The sequence below is a fragment of the Dipodomys merriami genome, unplaced genomic scaffold, assembly GCF_024711535.1.
Source record: "Dipodomys merriami isolate MVZ:Mamm:240054 unplaced genomic scaffold, mDipMer1.0.p SCAF_84, whole genome shotgun sequence".
Lineage (NCBI taxonomy): Eukaryota > Metazoa > Chordata > Mammalia > Rodentia > Heteromyidae > Dipodomys > Dipodomys merriami.
In genome coordinates this window covers 385377-413269 of record NW_027206446.1, presented here as the reverse complement: position 1 = coordinate 413269, position 27893 = coordinate 385377, and the positions used below count along the sequence as shown (strand labels likewise).

Genomic DNA, 27893 nt, shown 5'->3' with positions numbered 1-27893 from the left:
ACAGAGACAGAGACAGACAGACAGAGACAGAGACAGACAGACAGAGACAGAGACAGAGAGACAGACAGACAGAGACAGAGACAGAGAGACAGACAGACAGACAGATAGACAGAGACAGAGACAGACAGACACACAGAGACACACAGAGAGACAGACAGACAGACAGAGACAGACAGGCATACAGAGAGACAGACAGACACAGAGAGAGAGAGAGAGACAGACAGACAGACAGACAGAGACAGACAGACGCGCGGACAGCGGGGCAGGCGCTGTCTCCCCCCCTCCCCCCCCCCCCCCCCCCCCCCCCCCCCGTCCGTGCGGTAATAACCGGTGACCTTTCCGGGGCTGGGGCTGCGTCTGGGAGGGAGGGGGAGGGAGGAGGGGGACGGGGAGGGGGAGGAGCCGCCGCGCTGGCGCAGCTCCTCGGGGCCGGCGGCGCGGAGCCGAGCGCGGGGCGCACCGAGCGAGCGGGGCGCACGGAGCGGGGCGCACGGAGCGGGGGCGCACGCGGGGCGCGCGGAGCCGACGGGGCGGACGGGACCGCGGCCCCCCGACACCTGTGGCTGCGATGCCGCCCGGCCACGCCTGACCGCGGGGACTGGACGGACGGACAGACGGACGGACGGACGGACGGGCCGGGCGGGCGGCGGGCGCCCCGGCAGACAATGCTCCTTCCTGACCTTCCCCAAGGAGAGGCGCCGCCGAGCCGCGGCCGGGCTTGCTGAGGCCTCGCGGGCCACACCACGGTGGAGTGCGCGGGCCCGGACACCCCCGGATCCCCCCCGGATCCCCCGACCCCCCGGACCCCATCCCCAAACCCCATCCCCGGACACCCCCGGACACCCCGGACCCCATCCCCAAACCCCATCCCCGGACACCCCCGGATCCCCCGACCCCCGGACCCCATCCCCAAAACCCCATCCCCGGACACCCCCGGATCCCCCCGGATCCCCCGACCCCATCCCCGGACACCCCCGGACACCCCGGACCCCATCCCCAGATCCCGTCCCCGGACACCCCCGGACACCCCTACCCCCGGACCCCATCCCCAAACCCCATACCCGGACACCCCTGAACACTCCCGGACACCCCGGCCCCGGACCCCATCCCCAAACCCCATCCCCGGACACCCCCGGACACCCCGGACCCCATCCCCAGATCCCGTCCCTGGACAACCACGAACCCGGATTCCTGGACCCCATCCCCGGACACCCCCGGACTCCATCCCCAGATCCCATCCCCGGACACCCCCGGATGCCCCCGGACACCCGGATCCCCCCCGACCCCATCCCCAGATCCCATCACCGGACACCCCCGGAACCCCAGGCCCCCGGATCCCCGGGACCGCCCCCCCCCGGACCCCATCCCCGGATCCCTCCCCCGGACACCCGGACACCATCCCCGGACCCCCAGACCCTGGATCCCCAGATCCCCGAATCCCATCCCCAGACCCCTATCCCGGTCCCCATCCCGGTCCCTGCGCACCCGCAACTTTCACCCGGGCTGCAGAAGCCACCGCGGACTCTGCATGGATAACGCGGGGGACGCGGGGAAGGAAGGAAGGAGGTAGGAAGCAGGGAAGGAGAGACAGAAGGAAGGAGGGAGGGAAGGAAGGAAGGAAGGAAGGAAGGAAGGAAGGAAGGAAGGAAGGAAGGAAGGAAGGAAACGAAGAAGGGAAGGAAGAAGGAAGGAAGGAAGGAGGAAGGAAGGAAGGAAGGAAGGAAGGAAGGAAGGAAGGAAGGAAGGAAGGAGGGAGGGAGGGAGGGAGGGAGGGGAGGAAGGAAGGACAGAGTTACAGAAGGTGTCAGTCAGCGCTCAGAGTTGGGCAGCACCTGTACCCTGACCCCCACCTCCCCCCACCTCCCAGCTACAGAGGGGCCCTGGCGGAGTGCGGGCCACTTGCACCCCCATTTGTAGGAAGGGAGCTCGGTCTTGGGGTGTGCTTCCCTCCCCATCCACCTGCCCCAGTTTGTGGAGAGTAGGTTGGGCTTTGAGCCTTCAAACTCTAAAATCTTCCCGTGCACTGGAAAGTGTGTGTGTGTGTGTGTGTGTCCCGAGGAGAGAGTGGGGTTCGGTCCCTAGAACCCAGTGCTCATTCAGAGTGGGGTTGCACCCCGTGTTTGAAATAATAAGCCCCTGGAGAGGGGCTGGTGTGGGGTGCAGACTCCCAAGTTGGGCTGGCGATCTTTATTTCCATGTTTTCATACTGAACGTGGTGTGCTATGCGGACGGGGCCCTGGTGACAGTTTAACCAACTCCATTCGTGTGTGTCCACACATCAGGATGTCACCCCTGACCAGGGCTGGCCTCCTAAAGTGGACACACACACACACACACACACACACACACACACACACACACGTGCATGTGAGTGTGGCCCTTGGAGAGGGGTAGATTGAGTACTGGCCAGTCCCATTGCCATCCTCCGGATGGCTTTTCCTTCTCCCTTTCTTGCCACTGCCCCGTCCGAGGGTACAGCCCCAGTTCAGACACTGCCAGAGCCAGGGGGTAGAGGGGGAAAACACAGAAATACACAACAAATAAATAGATAAGGAGAAAAAGTTTTGGTAAGATTCCCACGGGCCCAGCCCTGCAGGCTGGGTCCCTTACCAGAAAAAAACATCAACAAAAACAGAAACACCCTCCTCTTCCTCTGGGTACCACAAAAACCCCCTAAAAAAGCCCTGCCCCCCAAAAAAAATCCCAAACATGAACATTGGAATTATTTGCTGTCTTTTGGAAAACGTCTGCTACTTCTCCAAGCAGTGCATGTGTGTAGCTGTCATACAGCAGGGCTGAATTCTTTGCGGTAGTGCCAAAGACACAATCACACACCACACACACACACACACACAAAGGGGTCTCAGAGCAAAACTCTCACAAGAGATTCTTTGTTCGGGTGTATGTATATTTCTTGCGAGGATTCCCCCCCCTCTCCCCCACCCCCCCTCTCTCTCTCTTTATATTTTGCATGTGAACTGCATCAGAATTGAACTCAGTCTCGCAAATCTCTTGTTGGCCTTTAGCTAGTACTCCCTGCGCACTTTGCTACCATGGAAACTGTAATTAAACTGATAAGAGCTGAGCAATGTCGGTATCTCTCGGCTTTGCAGCTGCAGTGGAGAAAAAGGGAGAAATCAAATTGGTTCCCAGCTCCATGGTTCCAAAAAAAAAAAAGCAGGAGGAGGAGGAGGAGGAGGAGGAGGAGGTGGTGATGGGGTATGGAGTTGGAGCGACAGGCTCAGAGTTTAGCAGAGACCTTGGGGGACACAGATGACTCTGAACCCCTTTAGAAAGAAGACACTTGGAAAGGATGTTAGGGACCAGACCAGAAACAAACCACACTGGAAATCCAATAATCTGATTTATTTTTTTCTACCTCAGCCTGGGTGGAAGGGTAGTAGGAGGGGGTGAGGACAGCCCGGAGGGGGAAAACATCTTTTGTTTGGTACCTCTTGGCACAGATACCACCGTCTTGGCCAAATGGTTTCAATCTGTGGTGTTGCTCTGAGCTGCAGACCCGGGCTTTGAATTCTGCATCTTTCCTGAGCTGGCTTAAGTCTTTGCAATGCTTTATTTTATTGTCCTTTTCACATCTCTTCTCTTTCTAACCCCGGCTCCCCAATTGCCCCCCTCCCAAAGCTCCAGAGAGGGAAGTTTTAAATAATAATAATAATTAATAATAATAATCATGGAAGAAAAGAAAAAGAAGCTGTGGATCAGGGGAATGAGTGTGGTGTGTAAGTGTTCGGCCGGGCATCTCTGTGTCTCGGTGTCTTTTGGAACTGATTGTTCCCCGCCTGTGTGTCGTGGAGTTCGGGAGGACATTGTATGAACTGTCAAAGCTGAGCCCAGGCAGATGAATAGCACAGCACAAGGCGGAAAGAAAAAAAAATGGGTTCAATAGACCGTTAGCATGCACACAAAACCAGCCAGGCAATTAAAAGCTCACCAGAGTTGAAACGAAATGGTTTATACTGATTCCTGCATAGTGGGCTGCACATGCGATTATTTCCTCTCTCTCTTTAATTATGATTTCCCTTAAACTGTCAAATAATTCAGGATGGCAGGTGTCACACGCAAAGGGGGGGACATTTCTCCCAGAGCCATTTGCACACCAATCTAAAACTAGTTCTGAGCTCACACACACACACACACACACACCACGAGCCAGGGCTGAACAACTTGTGAGATTTGAGCGACCGCGTGTAACTCCAAGAGGAGAAACAGACCCCACAAAACCTGGGGATTTTGGGGTGGGGGGCAGCAGGGGGAAATCTCATTCACCACACGGGTAACTGACCAAACAGTTGTTACTCTTAAGATTGGGAACTTGACACGGGATGGAAAAGATTTCCTTTATATTTGTTTTTTTTTTTCTCCTCATCCGAAGAAACATTAGGGAAGTCCTCTACCGAACATTAAAATGATAATTAATAATAGTGAATCATCATCATCATCATCATCATAAATGCTGCGGTCTGGGATGTAAAATGTCAACCCCAAAGCCAACGCAAAATAGAAGAAGAGTTTCAGAGCTTAACCTGTGTCTAAAATGTCAATACCACCACCATAATAAGAAACCCCCCCCAAAAAAATTAGGGGAGGAGGTAAAGAGGGTACTGTTACTTGGTGCCCAAAGATTGGAACCCCTGTGTCTGATTTGACTAAAGGTTTGCACCTTTATAATAAAGTCCACCCAGGACTTTATTATGAACACACATGATATACATTAGCTACTACTATGAAAGATGTATATATATATATATATATATATATATATATATATATTTAAAATATGTGTATATATGTATATTTTATGTTTTTTCATCTTTTATCCTGATGATTTAAAAAAAAACGAATAGTGTGATTAATGAGATAATTAGAACGGTGAGTCTGAATCTCTCTCTAGATGCTTTCCAGTATCCAAAAAAAAAAATCCCCAAAATGTCATTTAGCAAAGCACCTAGGTCTGCAGCATTCTGTAATTAATGCAGGGAGAGGGTCCCCTCCTTTAGTAGAAGGTGCCAGAACAGGATAACTAGTCCTGATCAGAGAGAGGGGTGGGGAATGCATTTGATTTGTTGGAAGTCCTGGAGAGGGAGATAAAGCCGAGCTAGCAAGGTGGATGTTTACTCTCGGCCCTGTCTAGGTCCTTAGCGATTGGGACTAAGGAGGGTTAGCCTGGTCACCAGCCCTGGTAACCAGCCTCGGTTCCAATGACTGTCACCAAAGTTCAGCCTTATTGTAATTGGCTGTGCCCGGCACGGATTTTAGCGGTAGCTAGAGGAAAGGAGAGAGAGAGGTTCACTATTTCTGGAGAAATGGGCAAGAAATGCTCGCTGTCTCTTCAAACTCTTACACACACGCGCGCGCACGCACACACACACACGTATCTGGTGTTTGATTTATTTTTTTTTCCTTCTCCATCATCAGTTTACAAGTTGTTGTTGGTCTTGTGGTGAGGGGGGACTCCAAGAAGCAACCAAGTATCCCAGAAAGATCTGTGCCATTATTAGAACCCTGTGCTGGGTGCTCCGGCGATGTTTGAGGACTTGCTTCACGCTCCTGGGTGTTAGACGTGGGTGTTTAGAGATGAGGGAATTGGGGATCGATCTTGTCAGCTGTCCTGTGCAGTTATGAGTGTGATCAGTGATCTGATTATTTTATTTATTATTAGTTCGTGTTGCCTAAAGACGCAGCTCTGAGAGTTGAGCCAGCAATCCTTTCTCCTTTTATTCTGTCTTTTTGTGTTTTTTTAAGCCTGGTTGTTTGACCTCTAGAAAACAAGCAAGAGAGAATTCTTGAAGGTACAAAGATGTCAGTCGAGCTGTAAATCTCAGATTCCTTTATTTTCGGATGGAGATGCGGGTGTAGATCATGCAGTATTCTCCTAGGTCCTATAAAGCCGTATGTAGGATGGGAGAACTTAAGGTATACCAGGAGCTCTTTCCTCTTTCCCAAATGCAATACAGAAGTGCCGGCTTCTGTTGGCCCGTGGTATAGTCGCATGGTTCACGACAGACGTATTCCGTAGGTAGTTGGAGAATGAGTTACCGTGTCGGCTCCGATGAATGGTTGGGTTACACACGTACTTGGGTCATTTCCACACCCGATCGCCTTCACACACCCAGGCTGCGTGCATAGATAGAAACTTGCTCTTATCACTGGAGCTATATAATTCTTATATATGTGTGTGTGTGAATTTGCTATTTCACTATGGGTGTGACTTCATAGATAGATGAATACGTGTGTGCATTCACTCTGATCACCTGGGAACATGAATCCATTCTTATCCCTATGGAAGAGATGGCTTCGGGCATATACATGAATTTGCTCTTATATCTATGGTTCATATATGTGTGTGTGTGTGTGTGTGTGTGTGTGTGTGTGTGTGTGAATTTGCTGTATCACTATGTATATGACTTCATATATGTGAATTCACTGTTGTCACTGTAAATGACTTTATATTGATAAATTCATGATTATGACTGTATATATGACTTCATCTATATATAAATGACTTGACCTATATGAATTCACTATCAGCACTTTATGTGACCAGATATATATATATATATATATGTTAATGATGATCACTACATATATGTGATTTCAATATGTATGACTCCATAGGGATTTATATATGTGAATTCACTATTATCACTATAAATGTTTTCAGATATGTATATATTTGAATTCACTATTATGCATGTAAAGGACTATATATAGATGAATTCCTTATTATCACTATAAATGTTTTCACACATATATTTAAATTCCTCTTTACCCCTGCAAAGGACTATATATATGAATCCACTATGTAAATGACTTCATATAGATATACAAATTAGCTATTATCACTATATATATATATAAAACTTCACCTATATATCTATGAATCCATTATTGTCACTACCTATCTGACTTCATATATGTACAAATTCTTTATTAACACTCTACAGGCGTGTGTGTACATATATATATATATGAATTTACTATTATCATTGTACACATAGATGACTTCGTCGACTATGTGAGAAAGGCTTCATAAAACTTTGAGGCTCCTTGTATCTCCCACCTTTTTGTTTGTATTTCAGTGTGTGCCCTCTGTATGAAAAATAAATAAATAAAAGGGAAGAGGGAGGGAGGGAGGGAGGGGGGAAGGGAGGGGAGGGAGGGAGGGAGGCAATCTCCATGTGCTTAGGGAAAGGCAGTGTTGAATATGTAACTGTCTGTCTCCTAATCTCAGCTCTTCTCTCTCTCTCTCTCTCTCTCTCTCTCTCTCTCTCTCTCTCTCTCTCTCTCTCTCTCTCTCTCTCTCTCTCTCTCTCTCTCTGTCTCTCTCTCTCTCTCTGTCTCTCTCTCTCTCAGGTATACAAATGCTCTCGGTCCAGCCAGACACCAAGCCGAAAGGTTGTGCTGGCTGCAATCGTAAGATCAAGGACAGGTACCTCCTGAAAGCGCTGGACAAGTACTGGCATGAGGACTGTCTGAAGTGCGCGTGCTGTGACTGCCGGCTGGGCGAGGTGGGCTCCACGCTCTACACCAAGGCCAACCTCATCCTCTGCCGCCGGGACTATCTCAGGTAGGCGCCGCGCTGGCCCACCTCTCGGGGATGGGGGCCTCCCGTGGGGCTGTGGCTGCGGGCTTTTCTTCTTGAGAATTCATCTGTCTCGGATCAGATCGTGCGTGCGTGGGCTGGGGTTGGATTGCGTTCACTGCCACAAGGGTATGTTGCTGAAAACAACAACAACAATAATAATCATCATGAATGCTCACCTGTCAGTGTCCGGGTTAGGAAATCGCTGCTGAAGCGTTGCTTTCTGAGGGGTCTGTAGCTTTTCCCGCTCCACCAGCAGTTTCTTCCCATAGAAAGTTCCAGTGGGGGGGGAGAGGGGAGGGTCAAGGCTGGCTAAAGCAATCTGCATGGGTGTATTTATTACTGCCACGGCTATTATTGTTATGAATTAGGGTATAAGCTGGAGGAGAGCCTGCAGGAAACAGAAAGGAGTTGAGGGGGCTGGTGAAGCGTTGTGTAAACTCTTGGCGTTCAGGAAAATCCCTAAACTGATGGTCTGATGTTCTTCTAACATTGTGCTGTAGCCTTTCCATTCGGCTGAAGGAAGTCACATTTATTTCATTATTACTAATAATTATGATCATGATAATTATTATAATGTGTGTGTGTGTGTGTGTGTGTGTGTGTGTGTGTGTGTGTGTGTGTGTCCTGGGGCTTGAACTCCGGGCCTGGGCACTATCCCTGAGCTTCGATTGCCCAAGTCTGGTGCTCTACCACTTGAGCCAGAACACCACTTCTGGCTTTTTTGCTGGTTTGTTGGAGGCGAGGGTCTTGTGAACTTTCCCGCCCAGGGCTGGCTTTGAACCGCGATCCTCTAGATCTCGGCCTCCTGGGAAAGCTGGGGGTAATAGGCGTGAGCCATCAGCTCTTAACTACTCTTGGTGAATATATTTAGTATACGGTTTGGAAAGGAAGAAGAAGAAGAAGAAAATAAAACCAAACTCCTTCCCACCCCCCCATCCCCGGCACCAAAGACCCTCAACATGGTCCCCCACCTTCCACCCAGAGACCCCCCCCCCACCAAACAGAGAAGGGAGTTTGCGTCTCAGGGAAACTTTTTCCCCCTCGACTGCTTTCGACTGCAAATGACTTATATTAATAAAGTGGGATCTATCAAATTAGAGCGATGATATATGGCAACATTTGGGATTTCATATTTGATACGATTAATCATGCTTCGACGCTGACATCGGGCTATTTATTTGGAACGTTTCCCTCCCTCCCTCCCTCCCTCCCCCCACATATAACACAAAACTGATCAATCAACAATAACTCCCTTAATTATCTTAGTCATCTGGGGGGGGGGATTTGACTTTGATTTTCTTAGTCTTTATAAGGTTTTTTTTTAAGGTCAGATATATGTATATATATATATATATACATATACATACATCTATATACTATATATACATATATGTACATATGTATACATATATAGTGTATGTATATGTATACATATATATATTTTTTTTTTGATGAATGGGAGTTGTAAGGGTGGGTTCAGTTCTGTGTCTGTCCTCAAACTTTGTCCCTTCTAGTTAGAACTTCCATCTGGACACGTGGAATTACACACACACACACACACACACACACACACACACACACACACACACACACGATTTTTGTTGTTGCTGTTTTCCACGATGGAATGATGCATTTTGGGTTTTTTTTTGAGGGGTGACCCCTTTTGACGATTGCACATACTACTTTAAAAAAATAAAAATAAAAGCCAACCTTTTCTCAGGGGAAATTCCATTGCCGGTCCAAACGAGGTGTGTGGGCAATCCTGGCTCGGTGAAAGGGTTTTAATAACTAACAACAACAACAAAAAAAAGACACATTCCCCCTCCTCCTCCTACTCCACCCCTGAAGTAAATGTTAGAAGAAACTGCTGGAAATCACTAGATTTTTTTATACATAATTACCTATGAAACACCTGTGCAAAATGAGAAAAGCTTATGTGTATCAGTGTAATAACACTCAGAGAAAGTCATCTTGGATTTGTTTCTGTTTTAGTTTATTGTTCCTCATGGTAGTAAATACGAATCATATTAACCTGGTTTTGGGCACGTAAGGGTTTTGGTTAAAGAGAGTTAATGCAAATAGTTTGGGATGAGAAATAATTCCTCCTCCTCCTCCTCCTCCTCCTCCTCTTCCACCTCCTCCTCCTCCTCTTCCTCCTCCTCCTCTTCCTCCTCCTCCTCCTCCTCTTCTTCTTCCTCCTCCTCCTCTTCTTCTTCTCTTCCTGCCTCTTTCAAACAGGATCCATTAGTTTTTCTACGATCACCCAGACTCCAACTTTTACAGCTAGTTACCTAATGACAGGCATTTCCCATTCTGGTTTTTGATCTCCGATATCCTGTGTCCCCCCAGATGAACATTGTCTGTTGTTGTGCTAACAGCCTAAAGCTGATGCACATTTCCACATCACTTGTGTGTGAAATAAAAACACACACCCAGCCGAGGGCTGGCAGAGACACCGATGTGGAATTTCTTCGCGTGTAGAAAATACAGATCTCAAGGTAATTACATTAGATGTTCGAGCATGGAGAGGTGTCTGTGAGTGGAAAATTCCAGGAGTCTCATTCTGTACTTGAAGTCAACAAATACGATCGGATTTATTTATAAGTTAATTTCTTTGATCACGCACGGTCGTTCTAAAATATTTATTCAACGTCTGCTGGGGGAGAGATACCATTCTCAATAATGAATGGAGTTAGCCAAGGAGAGAAAGATGTCACGTAGCAATGATACTAAGTGATCATGGCCCCCCATCACCACCCCCAAATATAGTTCACTTTGAGAAATGTGAATAAAAAGATGATAGGTAGTCAGAGTTTTAAAAGAAAGATGTTTTAGGCTGCTGGGAGTTTAATGATAGAAGGATCTGTCATTCGATCTGGGAACAAATCGGTCTTTGACTGCCTGAGCTTCAGGTAGAATTTTTTTTTTATTCCCTAATTTAGCATATTGATTTTAATCTTATTTTTTGAATGTGTGTGTGTGTTGCATAGCTAGTGTTTCGCTATTTAAATTCTATTAAGTGCTATTTTATTTTGTGCTGGTTTCCGTCCTGTGGCTATTATAGAATCTCTTAGGGATTATCAAACAAGCCGTTAATAAGCTATAGATTTGTATTTCTCCCTGTGAATCACCTGAACAAGAAGAGGAAAAATGATAAGGGAAATAAAAAGCATCCCTTCCACTAAGATATTAGTGGCTGTTATAACTCTGGCTCAGCTACATATTCACAGAAGATGGAAATGATTTTTTCCCAGTGATATTTAACATCCTAAAAGACATTTTCATCCCCTCCCCAAAAAAAGATAATTAAAAAAAAGAACACTTAGAGTTTTGAGCAATGTTTCCAAAGATCTGTGCTTTATTGTCTATTACTTTGAGGATGTTGTGATATTTTTCTATTGTCCATTGTGATATTGTTTGTGTGGTCGAAGGCTGCAAAGTCTCGTGATATGTCACAAGCCACGGCTTTGATGGAGTTCTACGTGTTCTATGGAGACATTTAAAAGCCATAGGAAAAGAGGAAAAATAGAGACCGCATAATCTCCCGAAGTGATAGCTGTTACCATTGATTTCAGTGTTTTCTTCTTCTTTTTAATTGCTTCGGCCCACAATTAGCTAATGCAGATGACAGGAAGGAAGCAATGGGGGTAGTGTATACAGAGTTTCCAATATTCTAGGATAATTAATGCCCTTCTGTCCATAACGGGTCTGGTGCCATTTCTTTTATTTGGCAGTGGAAGGTAAAAGAAAAAAAAATGTGGATTTTCTTGTCAGACAAGATTTACCCAGAGACAGGTTTATTTCTTAAAGAAAGACATGGAGTGACTTTTTTAAACTTCCTCTCTTAAGAATACTGACCCACCTGGTGTGATCCCTCGGCTCATGAGCATTTATATAATCAAGACCCAGCAAAGTCTGTTGACACTATGTCTTCTGCTTTTACATAAGTCTTGGTGACTGATGTGTCTGTTGCTTTTGTGACGCTTGATCACCAGCTAAACTTCAGAGCTGGAAGCTGATCGTGTTTATAGTAGTTAAAGTGGACGAGCCATGATTGGATTCATCAAGTGGGAATGTGGAGTCTACCTGGTATCAGAAGGATTCCCTTGGTTACCACATTTATTTCGGAGTCTGCGCATCAAGTAGTGAACTCATCATCCGAGTTTGATCATTAAGACGTTGTATACAAGGGTCCGCCCAGACCGAACAGGAATATTCGTGTTTGCATTCCTTGGCAAATCGGAAGCAGTGGAGGAGATCTGGAACTTTCTATGATGAAGTTTTACTGGGGGTGGCGGGGGGGGTAATTTGGGGTGTTTTTACTTGCTGGTATTTTATGTTCGCGTCCTGTCGATTTGGTTGAAGGCTGCGGTGTCTTGAGGTGTATTTTCTGCAGCGAACTGGGTGGAGGTTGACAAGTTGGCCTGTCTCAGAATGGTGTCTTGTCAGATGGGTTGGTTGTGTTCTTGGTTTGGGTTGGGTTTTCTTTGTTTTGGGAGGGGGTCGGGGGGGTTGGTTTTGGTTTTCTGACTGCCCACATGACAGCCACTTCTAGAATGAGAAGCTATAAAAAAAATCAAAGTGGGGGACAGGACTCCAATCTCCCTAAAATGATTTGAGGCCTAGCTCTGGAAACTGTAGCTTTCATCCACTTTAAGATAATAATACAATAACTCTAAAAGAGAGAAGTAAAATAAAGTGCCACCCTAGAGCACCCCTCCCCCCAAAATCCAGCCCATAACTTTAGTTCCGTGCTGCTGATCAAACCTGGCGCTCCCCTGATTTTGATGGGGGGAGGTAAATTTAGATTGGGGTCCAGTGACATCCCCAAAAGCAAATAAGAACCTGTGGTGAACGTTGCTTCACCCAGCCATTCCAGCACACTTTCCTGCTTGTTCACATGAAGTCGAGTATTAATTCTTTTTCCTCCTTCATAAGGATGGTTTGGGAGACTAGACATTTGGGGAGATTTTTTTTTTTCCTGGGAAACCACGAGTTATTATGACTTGACAGATCACTTTTTATTCTTCTCGATTGTGAAAAGTGTAAGATCTACGGTGAATTGTCTTATCCACACACACGTGTTGTTTTTTTACTCTTCTCTCTCTCTGCAAAGTTGCATGAGGAGCTTTTATTTCTTAACATACTTGACTGTGGTCGTGGTTTTTGTCATGGTTAAATGTCTCATTTAATCTTAGGAGAAGGAAATATTTTGACCCACTAGCACCCCAGGATGCTGGGATCTATTGGGGAGATACAGCGTGCTATTAGAGCCCTTGAAAATGATCTTATTTATAGCTTTATGGAAAGTTGCGCTTTTAATTCCCTCTTCTCCTTCATCATTGAAAAGCATTACTGAGTTCTATTTTGGCTGTTTCCAACTATATACTCCTTATGAAGCGTTCCAAATCGGTAGGAATCATTTGCGTGGTATAATTGCTTTACAAACGTCCGTGTTCTTGGGCAGTGCAAGCGAATAAACAAACTAGAATTAAAGCAGACTTCTGGATTAAGAACATTTCATCCCCTGTAGAATCCCTCTTTTCATTTGCAACTGTATCAAGAATATCTTTCTCTCCTTAATTCTGTGATACAGCCGTTGCAAATGACTGATGAGGTGCATCATCATCATCATCATTAATAATAATAATAACTAATGCTTTTAGTTTTGTTGCTGTCTGGAAACAGAAATACTAGCACTTCCCTAGGAATATTAAAAATATTTCCCTATTGCTTCTGTACCTCCGTTGTTTGTTGTTTTTCAATCTCCCCCTAATGCATTTAATACTTCAGGGGGACAGTTTGGAGTTGGATAAGTTAGATCACACCTGACTTAGCAGAAAAAGAAAATTCTGTGTCTACAAGTATATTTAGGATTAAACGCATCTGAGAAATTGCTTACTTTTGAGCTTTATAAATACACGGGATTCTGGGAACGATCCGTGATGTTTGATTGCTCTTAGAAAAATATCAAAGCCAGCCAGAATTTCATTTACCAGCTCGCCATTAGCTTCCATTAAACCACTAATAATACATTTTTAGGGCTGTGTTTTGACTGCGCGAACATAATTTATTAAGGAACCTCCTTTGAAACTATGCTGATACTAGTAATTTGGTAAATGGCTTTGATGAGCACATACTCACGAGACGTAGTAGGTCATCCGGTTTTCCATCTCTACAGAAAATCAAATCTCCTCCTGGATGCCTGGCCGCATGCCTGCCATCCAGCTACTCAGGAGGCTGAGGGCTGAGGATCACGGTTCGAGGCCGGGTCAGGAAAGTCCGTGAGACTCTGATCTCCAATGAACCATCAAAAACCCAAAGGAGAAGTAGAGCTGTGGCTCATGTGGTAGAGCACCAGCCTGAAGCAAAAAGAAGCTCAGGGATAGTGCGCAGGCCCCGAGTTCAAGCCCCAGGACTCTCTCTCTCTCTCTCTCTCTCTCTCTCTCTCTCTCTCTCTCTCTCTCTCTCTCTCTCGCTCTCTCTCTCTCTCTCTCTCTCTCACACACACACACACACACACACACACACACACACTTAAATATCCTAATAGAAGAATTACACTAACCATTGCATTCCCCCCCCCCCCCGACATTATTTTGTGACTCATGAAAAGTCTTATTTTCCCATTTTGCCTGAAAGCATTTTTCTAACATCCTGGTAACATGCCTGATGGTACCCAGAATGAGGTAGGTGCTGATATTGTTTTCCCCTTTCACCAATAAATATCCAAGTAAAAGGAATAAGAAAAACATAGCAGAACTCTGCACCACAGGATTCCAATGGATTCCAATGACGTTGTCTTCCGTGGCCAACTTAACTGACTCTCCATGTTACACACCGGACACAGATCTGTGGCTACATATTCTCCACCAGTGGAAAAGACATGATTTCTTCCATGAAAACGTGTCTCCCTATGAATGTGGTTTTCAAACATCCGATCTACTTCTCAAGGGAGTTTTCATGTCCTCTTGGCCAGTTTTCGTTCTACTCTTGTAACATTTCTATTCTGAATAGATCCATCGCTTTCTAAGGTGTTTACAGGCGTTAAAGCCCATTGCCCTGGACCATTTTTTATCTTTTTATTAATTTATTTTTTTAGTTTCTGAGCCCCTCACAGCTGAAGTTCTTCTCAGCAATGTTGGTGTTTGTTTTAAATCTTTTCTTCCTGAATTCCTTTGCTCTCTAGCTTTACTTCTTTATTTTGTTTTTAAAGTGATGGCAAATCATTTAGCTGTAGGTTCACCTGGTATAAAATAAGAAGAAAGAAAGAAAGAAAGAAAGAAAGAAAGAAAGAAAGAAAGAAAGAAAGAAAGAAGAGAAAGAAAGAAAGAAAGAAAGACAGAAAGAAAGACAGAAAGAAAGAAAGAAAGAAAGAAGAAAGAAAGAGAAAGAAAGAAAGGAAAGAAAGGAAGGAAGGAAGGAAAGGAAGGAAGGAAGGAAGGAAGGAAGGAAGAGGAAAGAGAAGGAAGGAAGGAAGGAAGGAGAAGAAAGAAAGAAAGAAAGAAAGAAAGAAGAAAAAGGAAGGAAGGAAGGAAGGAAGGAAGGAAGGAAGAAGAAAGAAAGAGAAAGGAAGAAGGAGGAAGGAAGGAGGAAGGAAGGAAGGAAGGAAGGAAGGAAGGAAGGAAGGAAGGAAGGAAGCAAGCAAGCAAGCACAAGCAAGCAAGCAAGCAAGCAAGCAAGGAAGAGAAAAATAAAATCACACCCTGGATAAATAATCATCTTACAACGGTCAGGTCCTTGATTTTAAAGTTGGGAAATTCACGCATTCAGTTAGGCCCTCATCAGAATGTGTTATTTGGATTCAGTTTAATACTAAAAACTCTCCACTGGCCAGGTCAGGGAAAACCCATCCTATGAATAAGAACTGAACATTGCTCGTCCATTCACTGCTAAAACTTGCGCCACGGTTCTACCTCTATTTCCTTTATGTTCACGGTGTTTTGTGTTTTACACGATTGTCTTTGATGCTGTGCACACGGGATTTCAGTTTGTGGAGACCATGCGCCCTGATCAATCCAGGCCCTCCCCCTTCCCATCTTTCTCCCCCCCATTTTCTCTCCCCCCACAGGTGTGCGGTTCTATTATTTTATTTTATTGCCAGGGCCTGGACTTGAACTCAGGGCCTAGGTGCTGTCCCTGAGTTTCCTTTTGCTCCGGGGTAGCACTCGACCACTCAAAGTGCTTGGTACTGAAGTTGGAACTTGGGGACTGGCAGGTATTTTACTACTTCAGCCACGCTCCTCCAGATGTTTTGCTTGTGATTCTTTTTGGATCGAATCATTCCTTCAGGCTGAGGGCTTCCCAGACCACGATCCTCCTGTTTTTACAATACCAGTGCGGCTGGCATTGTCCACACAGACAGACGCTCTTGCCCAACTGCCGTCTTGGTTCAGGTGACGTCTATCTCCGGGGAAACTCGGTTCCCTGGCCATCCTTGAACTCTGATTCCCAAACCTCTAGAGTCTAGAGTAACCTGTCTTACAAGCGTGAGCTACAGAGCCCAGACTGCTTCCTTAAACGTTCAGGGAGGGTCTCCTATTTTTGTGCTCGAGGTGTGGCATCAGATGGACATCTGCCCCCCACCACACCTCCTCGAATACTTGCTCCTTTTTGCACAGCAGGGATTACAGGAGTGTGATGCCACACCCAACCTTCTAGGCGGCAGGTGGAGTATAATAGCCAAGTCTCCAGGGTGCTGTAAGGACAGAGCTAAGTACCCCCAGCAGTCTCCACACGCCGGCGGCTCGCTCATCTTGGGCAAGTGGCCCTGTCAAGAAGATGAGGTGGGGAGAAAATTACACATAAAAAGCACAATCAAGGACGCGCTGAAGATGAGGTCGCAGTGATTAATAATCAAGCCTGCGGAAGGCTACTTGTATAATAAGATCTTCTTGCCAGCTTTTCATCCGAGAAGAAGACAGATGGGGAAAATAACTGAGTGAAATCAGGCCATGGGAGCAAAGAAATATTTCTTCCTTTTTTAATTTCCTTTTTTTTTTCTGATGCTGGTCCTAGGACTCAAACTCAGGGCCTGGGCGCTGTCCCTGAGCTCTTTCACTCCAGGCCGGTGCTCTACCACTGAGCCACAGCTCCACTTCTGGTTTTCCTGGTGGTTCATGGGAGATGAGAGTCTCACAGACTTTCCTTCCCAGGCTGGCCTTGAACCCGTGATCCTCAGACCTCAGCCTCCTGAGTAGCTGGGATGGCAGGCGTGAGCCACAGCGCCCGGCCCTATCATACACTTTTTTTAAAAGTTATTTAAACAATGTCTTAAAAGCTAAGGTAGGAAATAAACGGAAATAGAAATGCTCATCATTGTTAAGCGTCCTTGGGACATTTTTTGTTAACCCCCTCCTGCCCCGTTTCCCCTCCGCCAGGTTTTGAACACACGATCTCTTAGTGGGTTTTCTCCGTCTTGACTGAGAGTCGTTTGAGGACAACACTTGTGAAGAAAATGGGGTAAAGGGGTTACCGGAGAAAGATGTGACAGTCGTTTAGAAAAAAAAGAAAGTCGGGTGCCGGTGGCTCCCGCCTGTCATCCCAGCTACTCAGGAGGCTGAGATCTGAGAATCACAAGTTCAAAGCCAGACCGAGCAGGAAAGTCCATGAGACTCTGATCTCCCATGAACCAGCAAAAAGCCAGAAGTGGCGCTGTGGCTCAAGTGGTAGAGCACCAGCCTGGAGTGAAAGAGCTCAGGGACAGCGCCCAGGCCCTGAGTTCAAGTCCCAGGACTGACCAAAAAAAAAAAAAAAGACAAAAATGCACTTCTGACCAACCAGGCGTGCAGATGATAGACTCCATCACTAAAAACTCAATCAATCAAAATAAAAAAGATGAAATAAAATGATACCCAGACAGAAATACAGCTTAAGAAAATGTACCACCAACAGGTCAGCTTCTATTAAAAGAGTCCAAAGCCAAGGGCCAGAGTTTGACTTTAAAATAGGCACTGTGCATAGTTGCAGGTGAAGTAGAGAGAGAGAGAGACAGACAGAGAGACAGAGACAGAGAGACAGAGACAGAGACAGAGACAGAGACAGAGAGACAGACAAAGAGGACAGAGAGAGAGACAGAGAGACAGAGAGAGAGACAGGGAGAGACAGAGAGACAGAGACAGAGACAGAAACAGAGACAGAGACAGAAGGAGGGAGGGAAGGATGGAGGGAAGGAGGGGACAAAAATCAAACTTGCCATCTGTAGAAAATTAACGAACGCAACAGTCCACTAAGATCGTGTTGGCAGAGATTTGTTGGAGTGAATGGAGCACGTTCAGGAAGGTTCCAGAATCGTTAAACAGTTAACTTCCCAATTAGAAAAAAGAAAAACGGACAGACACGACTTCCAGACTGTTGCTAGGAATTTGGGGGGTTGAAGCGCATGGGCTGGGGTTGGAGTCCAGGCTGGGTGGAGAACCATGGGGGGGGTCCGTGACGTAGCTTGGAGGCCTAGGAGAGGCATGGAATGTTCTGGTGAAGGAAGAGGAAAGGGGTGTGCACTTTTCCAGGGGTCCCAGGACCATGGGGAGGAAGGGGTCCCCTCGTGGACACACATCCTCTGGTCATGTGGCGAGCACAATTTCATCCAATGTCAGCTCCTCTAGACAACGACTTAAAGACAACAATAATGATGATGATGATGATGATGGTGATGATGATGATGATGATGATGATGATGATGATGATGATGGTGATGATGATGGCGATGATGATGATGGCGATGATGATGGTGATGGCGATGGTGATGATGATGATGGTGATGATGATGATGGTGGTGATGATGATGATGGTGATGATGATGGTGATGATGATGATGGTGGTGGTGGTGATGATGATGATGGTGGTGGTGGTGGTGGTGATGATGATGATGATGATGATGATGGTGATGATGATGATGGCAATTATGATGATGATGATGGCGGTGATGGTGATGATGATGGTGATGATGGTGATGATGATGATGGTGATGATGATGATAGATTGCAGGTGCATTCCGGAATTTAACAGGTCTGATTCTGGCAAGATGGTACAAGAGATTTTCCTTACCCGTTCCATTGGTGCAAACGTGCGGATGCCGGTGGGGAAGAGCTGGCCATGGTCCCCAGCGCACGCCTCTCCCGTACCTGTCTTAAAGCAGCCGAGGTTAAGCGGGTGTGCTGATAGCTTGGCGGTGTCAGGCCAATAGCGCCTTGGCACTCTGTGTCCTAAAGCAGAGATTTTACAGTCTGCGCTGCGTGTCCATTCTTTGTGCCGTTGTTTGTTTGTCTGTCTCAATGTCAGCTGGGGGGAAAAAACAGTATTTATAGCAGGTTACGGGGAAGGGAGGGGAATGGATACTCAACCAGTTCCTCTGAGAGTTTTACTTTGATCTTTTGGCCCCACTGTAGGGAGCTGTATTATTATTATTATTATTATTATTATTATTATTATTTGTTGTTGTTGTTGTTGTTGTTGTTGTTGTTGTTGTTGTTTGAGCTGGCTCTCTCTTCACTAGGCCTTCCAGATTTTTCCCATGGAATTTGTGCCTCAGGGGGTTTCATCCTTAGCCCCGCACAGCTTCAGATCGTAACTTGAACTCACGACGTCCAGTGATTCAAGGAAGCCGTGTTTTTTGCCTTGCTAAACAGGGTCACACAATATCCCACCAATCCCCCCCACTGGTGACGATTTCATCAGGACCTTAATAGAAAAAGAAAAAAGGAAAAAAAATCCCTGGGATGCAAACGGATTAAATCGTGTTTTGAACGTGTGGGTCTCCCATTTGTTTCGTGTTTCCCTTTTTCCTTGGCCTCCCAGGGAGCTCAGACCGAGGTTGCTTTGTAATCACCGGGCAGGGGGCCTGTGGGGTGCTCCTAGAGTTGCCGAAGTTTTGTTAAGGTTTTACCAACACTTCTTTTATTTATTTTGATTCTGGCATCTATCTAGCAGCGTTTCTTTCTATCCACCGAGTGTGATTTCCAAGTCCCGGTAAAGAGATAAAGACCTCAACAGTGTGGGGGAAGATGGAGGTGAAGGCTCAGGAGGTCTCCATGATTGAATGTCTCTGCTTGGTAATAAATGTGCGGCCCCCGCCGCCCCCCCCCCATGAAAATCTAGACATTGGGTATTTGCTTCTAGACATTTGGGTATTGTCTTGCCGTAATTCTAGCAGACTCCTGTGGAATCACGCCCTGCATTATTGAACCTCATTGATCAGACTGAATATCAGCTCCTCAATCCATAGTCCTCTCGACAGACAGACAGACAGACAGACAGACAGACAGACAGACAGACAGACAGACAGACAGACAGATAGATCAGTAGGTAAACTAGATAGACAGGTAGGCAGATAGATAGATAGATAGATGGATGGATAGATAGATAGATGGATGGATGGATGGATGGATGGATGGATGGATGGATAGATGGATGGATGGATGGATGGATGGATGGATAGATAGATAGATAGATAGATAGATAGATAGATAGATAGATAGATAGATAGATAGATAGATAGATAGATAGATAGATAGATAGATAGATAGACTAGATAGACAGGTAGACTGGTAGACAGGTAGACAGACAAGTAGATGGACAGACGGACGGACGGATGGACAGACAGATAGATAAATAGATAGACAGACAGATAGGATAGATAGACAGGTAGACAGATACACAGATACACAGATAGACAGACAGACAGACAGATACACCTGTCATCCCAGCTACTCAGGAGGCTGAGATCTGAGGATCATGGTTCAAAGCCAGCCCAGGCCGGAAAGTCTATGAGACTCTGATCTCCAGAACACCAGAGATGGAGCTGTGGCTCAAGTGGTAGAGCACCAGCCTTGAGCACAAAAGCTCAGGGTCAGCACCCAGGTCCTGAGTTCAAGCCCCAGGACCAGCCCAAAATAATAATAATCATTATTGCAATCATTTATTACCATCTGATTCTAAATATAATTACAATGTAATTATAATCGATTTATTACGATCATGAGCATAATATTATATCACGTGTCATTATTGTGAATACAGTGTTCTGTATGACTTCTGAAGACACTCCTTCTGTCCCTGCCGGGGACATTAAAGTCGGTGTAGCAGTGGATGGCGCTTCCCGACTCTGCCCCGCTGTGATCTATTTGTGTGTTCCTCGCCTGCCCTTTGGTCTCTGGTGCCCTGTAATGTGAATCTGCAGTCGGATTCCCCGGCGACCACGCCGCCTGGTGTCATTAAATGACAAGTGATCATTTTCTAACTCAGTAATTTAATTACCGGTTAGACACCTCTTGTATAGGTCGGTTGCTGATTTCTGCATTCATTAGCTGGGGCTTTCCTTTTGAAGTGAAGAAATTCTCGGTTTCCTGGAAATGGCTATGCCTATTTTGAAAGCAAGATTAATCAAACAATGTGTGTGTGTTGCCAGATGTGTCTGATGGGGTGGGTCAGAGAGAACTTCTGAAGGCCAGAGAAGAAGCCTCCTCCTCCCTCCTCCTCCTCCCCCCCCCCCTACGATGTCAGATTCCAATGACGTAGAGAAAGTCTGTGAGTCTCTGATCTCCAATGAACCCCCAGACAACCAGGAGTGGAGATCAAGTGGTAGAGCGCCCGCCTTGAGCTGAAGAGCTGAGGGACAGCACCCAGGCCCTGAGTTCAAGTCCCACAACAGAGATTAAAAAAATAAATAAGAGTCTCAGGGACTTTCCGGCCCAGGCTGGCCTCCAACCACGATCCTCAGATCTCAACCTCCGGAGTCGTTGGGATGACAGGCGGGAGCCACCAGCGCCCAGCTTTTCTGGAATACAACCTGGTCAGTCCGGGACTTGTCAGCCTGGGAGTTTTGTAGCATCGCGGGGACATTTGCTTCTCCTCTGTAGATTCACATTCTCCAAAACTAAAGAAATGAATAAATACATAAAGATCAGATTCTTCTAGAAGAAAAAAACGAAGGAGAAAAAGTAGGGACACTCAGAGCCATGCTCGGTGGTCTTGGTCTCTTCAAAAGAGCCAAGTTGTTAAAAGCTGGTCTCCCTCGTCATCGTGTGTGTCCAGAGGAATGCACTGCACTTAATGCTAGGAGGAGAGACCATTTTGTTCTCCATTTCTGGAAATATCCCTGTGGAAGTTGGTGACCTTTGCAGTCCGTGCTTTTTTAGAAACGAGACTCCAGGGGATACTTGGGCTGGAAAAGATCACCTCTTTGCCGAGATATCGTCTGTCAGGAGTGTGTAGACGGGTCTCGGAGTAGACAGCAACCCTGTCCTGAGCATAAGAGACTTTTTAAAAAACGACCGTTGCTCTGACTTCTAGAAGAGTCTTTAATCATGTATATAACTCTGAGTGATTTCTGTGAATGCATTCCCGAGGCAAAGCACCGTGTTCCTTATTGCAGTGTTTTATTAAGTATATAATAATTATTATTTTTCCTTTTTTGGGAAGGTGGGCATTGGTCCTAGGGCTTGAACTTTGCGGCCTGGGCGCTGTCCCTGAGCTTCTTTTTGCTCAAGGCTGGCTGGTGCTCTACCACTTGAACCACAGCACCACTAAGGGGTTTCTGGTGGTTTCTGGGAGAGAAGAGTCCCACAGACTTTCCTGTCCCGGGCTGGTTTTGAACCAGGATCCTCAGATCTCAGCCTCCTGAGTCACTGGGACGACAGGTGTGAGCCACCAGATAGAATCACCGAAGCTAAGCCATTCTGTAGTTCACTGGGCCAAGGTTACAACAAGCCCTTGGTCTCCAGACCCTTCTTGGAAACTCTCTCCATAGCAACCAGGGCTGATCTCTTCTTACCGTGATTTCACGAAGTCTTCCTAAGTAAGTTGAGTTCTTTACGAAAAAAAAAATCACATTTTTTTCCTAACCAGGGGGCAGATATACTCTTTATTACCTGTATTCTGGGAAGTGGAGATGTGGCTCATGTGGTAGAGCACTAGGCCCGAGCACAGAGAAACGCTCAGAGACAGCAACCAGGCCATGAGTTCAAGCCCCAGGACCGACCAAAACAAACTCTTATTCTGTGTGCTGTCTATTGCATTTATATACAACTACTCTATCTTCTCCCTCATTCCTCCTCCCTTCTACAGTCCTGTTATCTGCCAGGATTTCAAGTTGATATTCCATACAGTAACTCTTTGCAATCAGACAAATGGGCATGAAAACAAAGAAAAAAATGCGTGTTCCTTCTAGAACATTCCACACACACCTAGAAGAAATGTTTGGGTTTGGTTTGGTTTTTCCTCCATTTCATTCATCTGCTCAGTCAGTGATACACCAGGACCTCTTATACCCCAAACAACATTCTTCTCGTTTTCTAGAAGGTTCTTTGGACCCCCTCACGGCGGTCCATGTATGTAGGTTATGCAGATGGGGTATAGTTATACTAATAAATAAACAAATAACTCAATATGCTGGAGGTGCTGGAAGATTCACCCTGATTCAATGACATTTCAAACCAGGGTGAGCTGCCAGAAAACACAGGACAGGTTATGATCCCTGGGAATTCTATGCTGCCCAGAAAACTGCTGGGTTCGAGGCTGAGTCAGACCATAGCAACAGCGACCAAAACACACGAAACACAGCTCACCTCACAGGTTCGATTTGCAGTCCTTGGGGTGTTTTGTAAAATAATTTCAATAAAAAGTATTATTGAACAATGTCGTGTACACGTAATCGGAAAATTCATAAGAAATGTAAGGGAAAAACAACAACAACAATAATTCTTCTTGTTCCTTTAGAGGTGTCCTGTAGACAGTGGGGTTATCCATAGAGGTCCACCCGTCGGGTCCCGTGTGCATGCGTTTTCCTTTGGACCACGTCTCCCCTGTCCCTGGCCCCCTCTCCCCCAGTTTTCCCCTCCTGTTCTCCACCTCCTCGCGTCTCCTCCCTCTCTTCTTGCTACTTCTTAAGAGGACAAGAAAATAGACACAAACACAAGATTGAAATGCCCCTTCTGCTAACTCCCTCCCTGCCTGAGCCCGCTCCAAGAACCAGGCTGAATGACTCATTGTCCCTCTTACTTTCTCCCGGCTGGGTGAGGCTGTCTTTTTGATTTTCAGGGCGCAGCAGCTGGGGAAGGGGGGTGGGGTGGGGGTGCTGGGTGTCCCCAGGGACCACGAAGTGGCAGATCTTTTTTTTGGGGGGGGGAGGAGAAGAAGAGGAGATCTCAGGAATGTAAGAGCTCCCCCCCACCCCCCCGCAGTGCTGTGATCCATTCTCTTCTTAATGAGACTTGATGGACACACACAGGGCAGGCCTTCTCGGGTGTGAAAATCCCCGCTGCTCCTCCACAGACAGGGGCAGGGGGTGGGATCTGAGGGTGTCGGCCCCACACCCCTCAAGTGGCCCAGAGAGATTCTCTTCCCCTCCCTTCCCTCCCCCCCCACTCCCTTCTCAATTAGAGCAGCTGACTTGAGTTCCAGCTCAGGGCTCTGAGAGTAGAGAAGAAGACAGACAGACAGACAGAATAAGAGAGGCCTGAGACATCTTCTAAATACATAGAGCTCTTTGCCAAGTTGTTTGCTTTGATGGCATTGATTCTTAGCACTTAAGGCTCTAGAACCTTCTTTACACTATCCACCCCCCCCCACCATCAGCCAGGCAGCTCACAGGTTTTTTGTTGTTGTTTGGGGGGGGGGGGCAGGGGGTTGGACAGACTGAGAGTAAAGAAAAAAAAGATAACTAGTAGGTACACACTTGTGCACACACACACACACACACACACACACACATAGCTTTGCACTTGCTCTGTCAGACTCTGGGGTTCCTCCAGGAAATTTCAGCTGCCGATGATTTCCCTGATTTGATTTTATTTTAATCTCCTGGCTTCCATACATCTAGGTTGGACACGGCTCTGGTCTCCATCCAGGTCTGAGTGTGAAATCACCTCGACTTTCATTCCTCCTAGCACCACTAAATGTGTGCACAAATACCAGGCTGACGTGTGCACAAACACCAGCTGATGTGTGCACAAACAGCAGGCTGGCGTGAGCTTTCTTCATGGACGGTCGTTGGAGCTACGTCCTTGCTGTGATGTGACGTTTCCTAATCGAAGGACTCATCCCCGGCACCTTCTTGTTCTTCGAGGCCATGTGCTGTGGCTAGAGAAGCAATATCCGGAGGACCAGGCTTATTTAGAAACCCATCTGTATTTTCGAACGGTGTGTTCTGTCTCCTAATTACTCACCATTTCCTACTTAGACTTTTAGTTTGTTATGATCCCTTTGTCGCGTAGCCCTCGTTTGCTCTGATCTCTCTCTCACACACACACAGCTAGAAAATTAGCAAACACGTCTGCGGGCTCTGTCCGTGCAGATTATCCCAATCTAGGCGGTGAACTGGTTTACCTCCAAGTGATCTGTCTTGCTTTCTTCCAAAACACCATTTCTGGATGCCAGAGTGTTATACAATTAATACCGGCACGGTCCCAGACAGCAATAAAACCGGGTGTAGATCATCAATCGAAAGTTGGAGAAAGATCGATGCTGCCCGCCCCCCCCCCCCAACGTAGACATTCTCCATGAAGGATTTGACAGCCACGTTTAGACCTGTTGAAGGAATAGCTTTAAAAAAAAATATCCTGGACTCTGTGGCTGAGCAATTTCTAAAAAGTTTTTCAAATAAGAATGTGTATGGGGGTGGGGGACACAAGGGGACATTCACTTCTGTCTTAATAAGAAATAACACACACACACACACAGAGTCCAAAGCAGAATAATTGCCTGCATTTTGTGAAAGGAAGGAAGGAAAAAAGGAAGGGAAGAATGAAGGAAGGAAGGAAGGAAGGGAGGGAGGGAGGGAAGAAGGAAGGAAGAAAGGGAGGGAGGAAGGGAAAGGAAGGAAGGAAGGAAGGAAGAGGGAAGGAGGGAAGAGGGAACGAGGGAGGGAGGGAGGAAGAAAATTATGAAGGAAAACATCGTGATTGTGAACTGTATGGTTGGGAATGTGTGCACATGCATCATGTGTGTCGCTCTGCTTGTGTAAATTTACCCCTCAGAAGCTGGACTACAACAATTCCCTTTCATAATAAGATTCCTGATGTCAGGCTAACATATTACAGAAAGCACCATGTACCTTCTCCATCCACACAACCATTTTGCATTTGAGTCTCTTTCCTGTTGTTCATTCCTCATTCTGGAAAAGGACTTATCCAATCCTACAAAAATATTGCTATGATGACTTGGTTTTGTGCCCATCTGGGACTTGAACTCAGGGCCTGGGCGCTGTCCCTGAGCTCTTTCACTCCAGGCTGGTGCTCTACTCCTTGAACCACAGCTCCACTTCTGGTTTTCTGGTGGTTCATTGGAGATCAGAGTCTCACAGACTTTCCTGCCCAGGCTGGCTTTGAACCACCATCCTCAGATCTCAGCCTCCTGAATAGCTTGGATGACAGATCTGAGCCACTGGCAGATCTGAGCCACTAGTGCCTGGTATAACTTTATTTTTAATTCTCCTAAATCCTAACATAAGTCAAACCAAGAATCTTTAAACAAGTCTCAAATGTGCACGCACACACACACACACACACACACACACACACACACACTTTTATGAATGATTATAAATTATATATATTATATACTATATATTGTATATACATATGTATCTATATATTATGTATAAATAAGTATATATATATATATTTGTCCATATACATGGATAAAATATCCATATATCCATATTGGATTTAAAAAATGTATACTTGCCCTTTTTATTGGGTTTTAAGAGAGTAAAAGTCATCCTGACAACCTAACGTCAAACTCTTCAATTTCGTTTTGACCTGAATAACTCAGCGATACTTCAGTTAGAATACAGAATTATATAATGTTGTAATTACTCATCCGAGGTGGGTACTGAGCTAATTCTGCCTGTTTGCCTCCCTAAAGGAACCGAGCATGTGTAGAAATGTCTGAGTTCTGTATGGGCTGCTCCTGGCTGTTCCTAAGATGACTGAACTGTTTTCAGTTGAATGTAGACCTTGGGCAGGGCAGGGGCCGGGGCGTAGGGACAATAATTGACTGTAGAGACAAAGGCACAGGTGCATTTCTCAGGTAATTTAATGACAGCATCGAGAGTACCACTGTTTATCATGAAAGTCCAAACACTGGGTTACTAACCATCTCCTACTGAGCACTGTTTTCTTGAAAATTGCTCATTTTTAAATTAATCACAAAGCTAACGATAGTGAGTCGTCTTATTAGGTATTAATAACTTCACGATTAAGTGAGTGATTAGGTGAGTTATTTTTCTTTTTCTTTTTTCTGTGGCTCAATCCCAATGTCTGGAAATGAAAACATATCTACATTACATCTCCAAGGGCCAGGGGGCTGGGGGCTGGATGGACGGGTAGGTGATTCTTGGAATGACGTACCATTGACACAGGTCCAATGCCTATTTGGACCATGTCCAAAAGCTCATCTTTCCTAGAATTAGGTTATTCATTTATTTTTATTCAGGTGTTTGGGAAACAGCCCCCATGGCTTTTCTAGAAACCCTCCCCTACCCTCCTCCACCCCACCATTTTCTTTTCTTTTCTTTTCTTTTCTTTTCTTTTTTGTCAGTCATGGGACTTGAACTCTGGGCCTGGGCGCTGTCCCTGAGCTCTTCAGCTCAAGGCTAGTGCTCTACCACTTGAACCACAGTGCCACTTCCAGTTTTCTGGTGGTTCATTGGAGATAGGAGTCTAAAGGACTTTCTTGCCCTGGGCTGGCTTTGAACCCTGATCCTCAGACCTCAGCCTCCTGAGTAGCTGGGATGACAGGCGTGAGCCACCAGCACCAGGCCACCATTTTTTTGCTGCTGTAAATTTGAATTGTTTGCACTTCATTAGTTATAAGATGAGTGAAAAAATACGAACTTCAAATAAGTTACCTCTTGACTTCCTTCCTTGCTTGCTCTTGCATATGGGGCAAGCAAAGAAAAGTGGAAAGAAAGAGAGAGAGAGAGAGAGAGAAAGGTAGAGACAGAGACAGACAGAGAAAGAATGAAAGAGAGAGAGGGAGGGAGGGAGGGGGAGGGAGAGAGGGAGGGAAGGAAGGAAGAAAGGAAGGAAGGAAGGAAGGAAGGAAGGAAGGAAGGAAGGAAGGGAGAGAGGGAGGGAGGAAGGGAGAGAGGAAGGGAGGGAGGAAGGGAGGGGGAGGGAAGGAGGGAAAGAGGGAAGGAAGGAAGGAAGGAAGGAAGGAAGGAAGGAAGGAAGGAAGGAAGGAAGGAAGGAAGGAAGGAAAGGAGGGATGAAACATATATAAAAAGTTTATTTCATGTCTTTAAATGTCTGTGGATTTTAACAGAAGCACGTGGATGTTGACTTTTAGC

General features: G+C 46.1%; 2 protein-coding genes across 2 annotated transcripts in view; both read left to right on the top strand.

Moving 5' to 3' along the window:
- LOC138820013 (basic salivary proline-rich protein 1-like) overlaps nt 1-1536 on the top strand; it is a 36738-nt gene extending 35202 nt beyond the window's left edge. Inside the window, exon 5 of the mRNA XM_070011651.1 lies at nt 365-1536. Coding sequence (XP_069867752.1) covers nt 365-1536 — 1172 coding nt within the window. The remainder of the gene's footprint in view (nt 1-364) is intronic.
- Lmo3 (LIM domain only 3) overlaps nt 488-27893 on the top strand; it is a 40791-nt gene continuing 13385 nt past the window's right edge. The window contains exons 1-2 of the mRNA XM_070011794.1: nt 488-746; nt 7375-7588. Of these exons, the coding sequence (XP_069867895.1) occupies nt 7383-7588 (206 nt within the window). The 5' untranslated portion in view covers nt 488-746; nt 7375-7382. The remainder of the gene's footprint in view (nt 747-7374; nt 7589-27893) is intronic.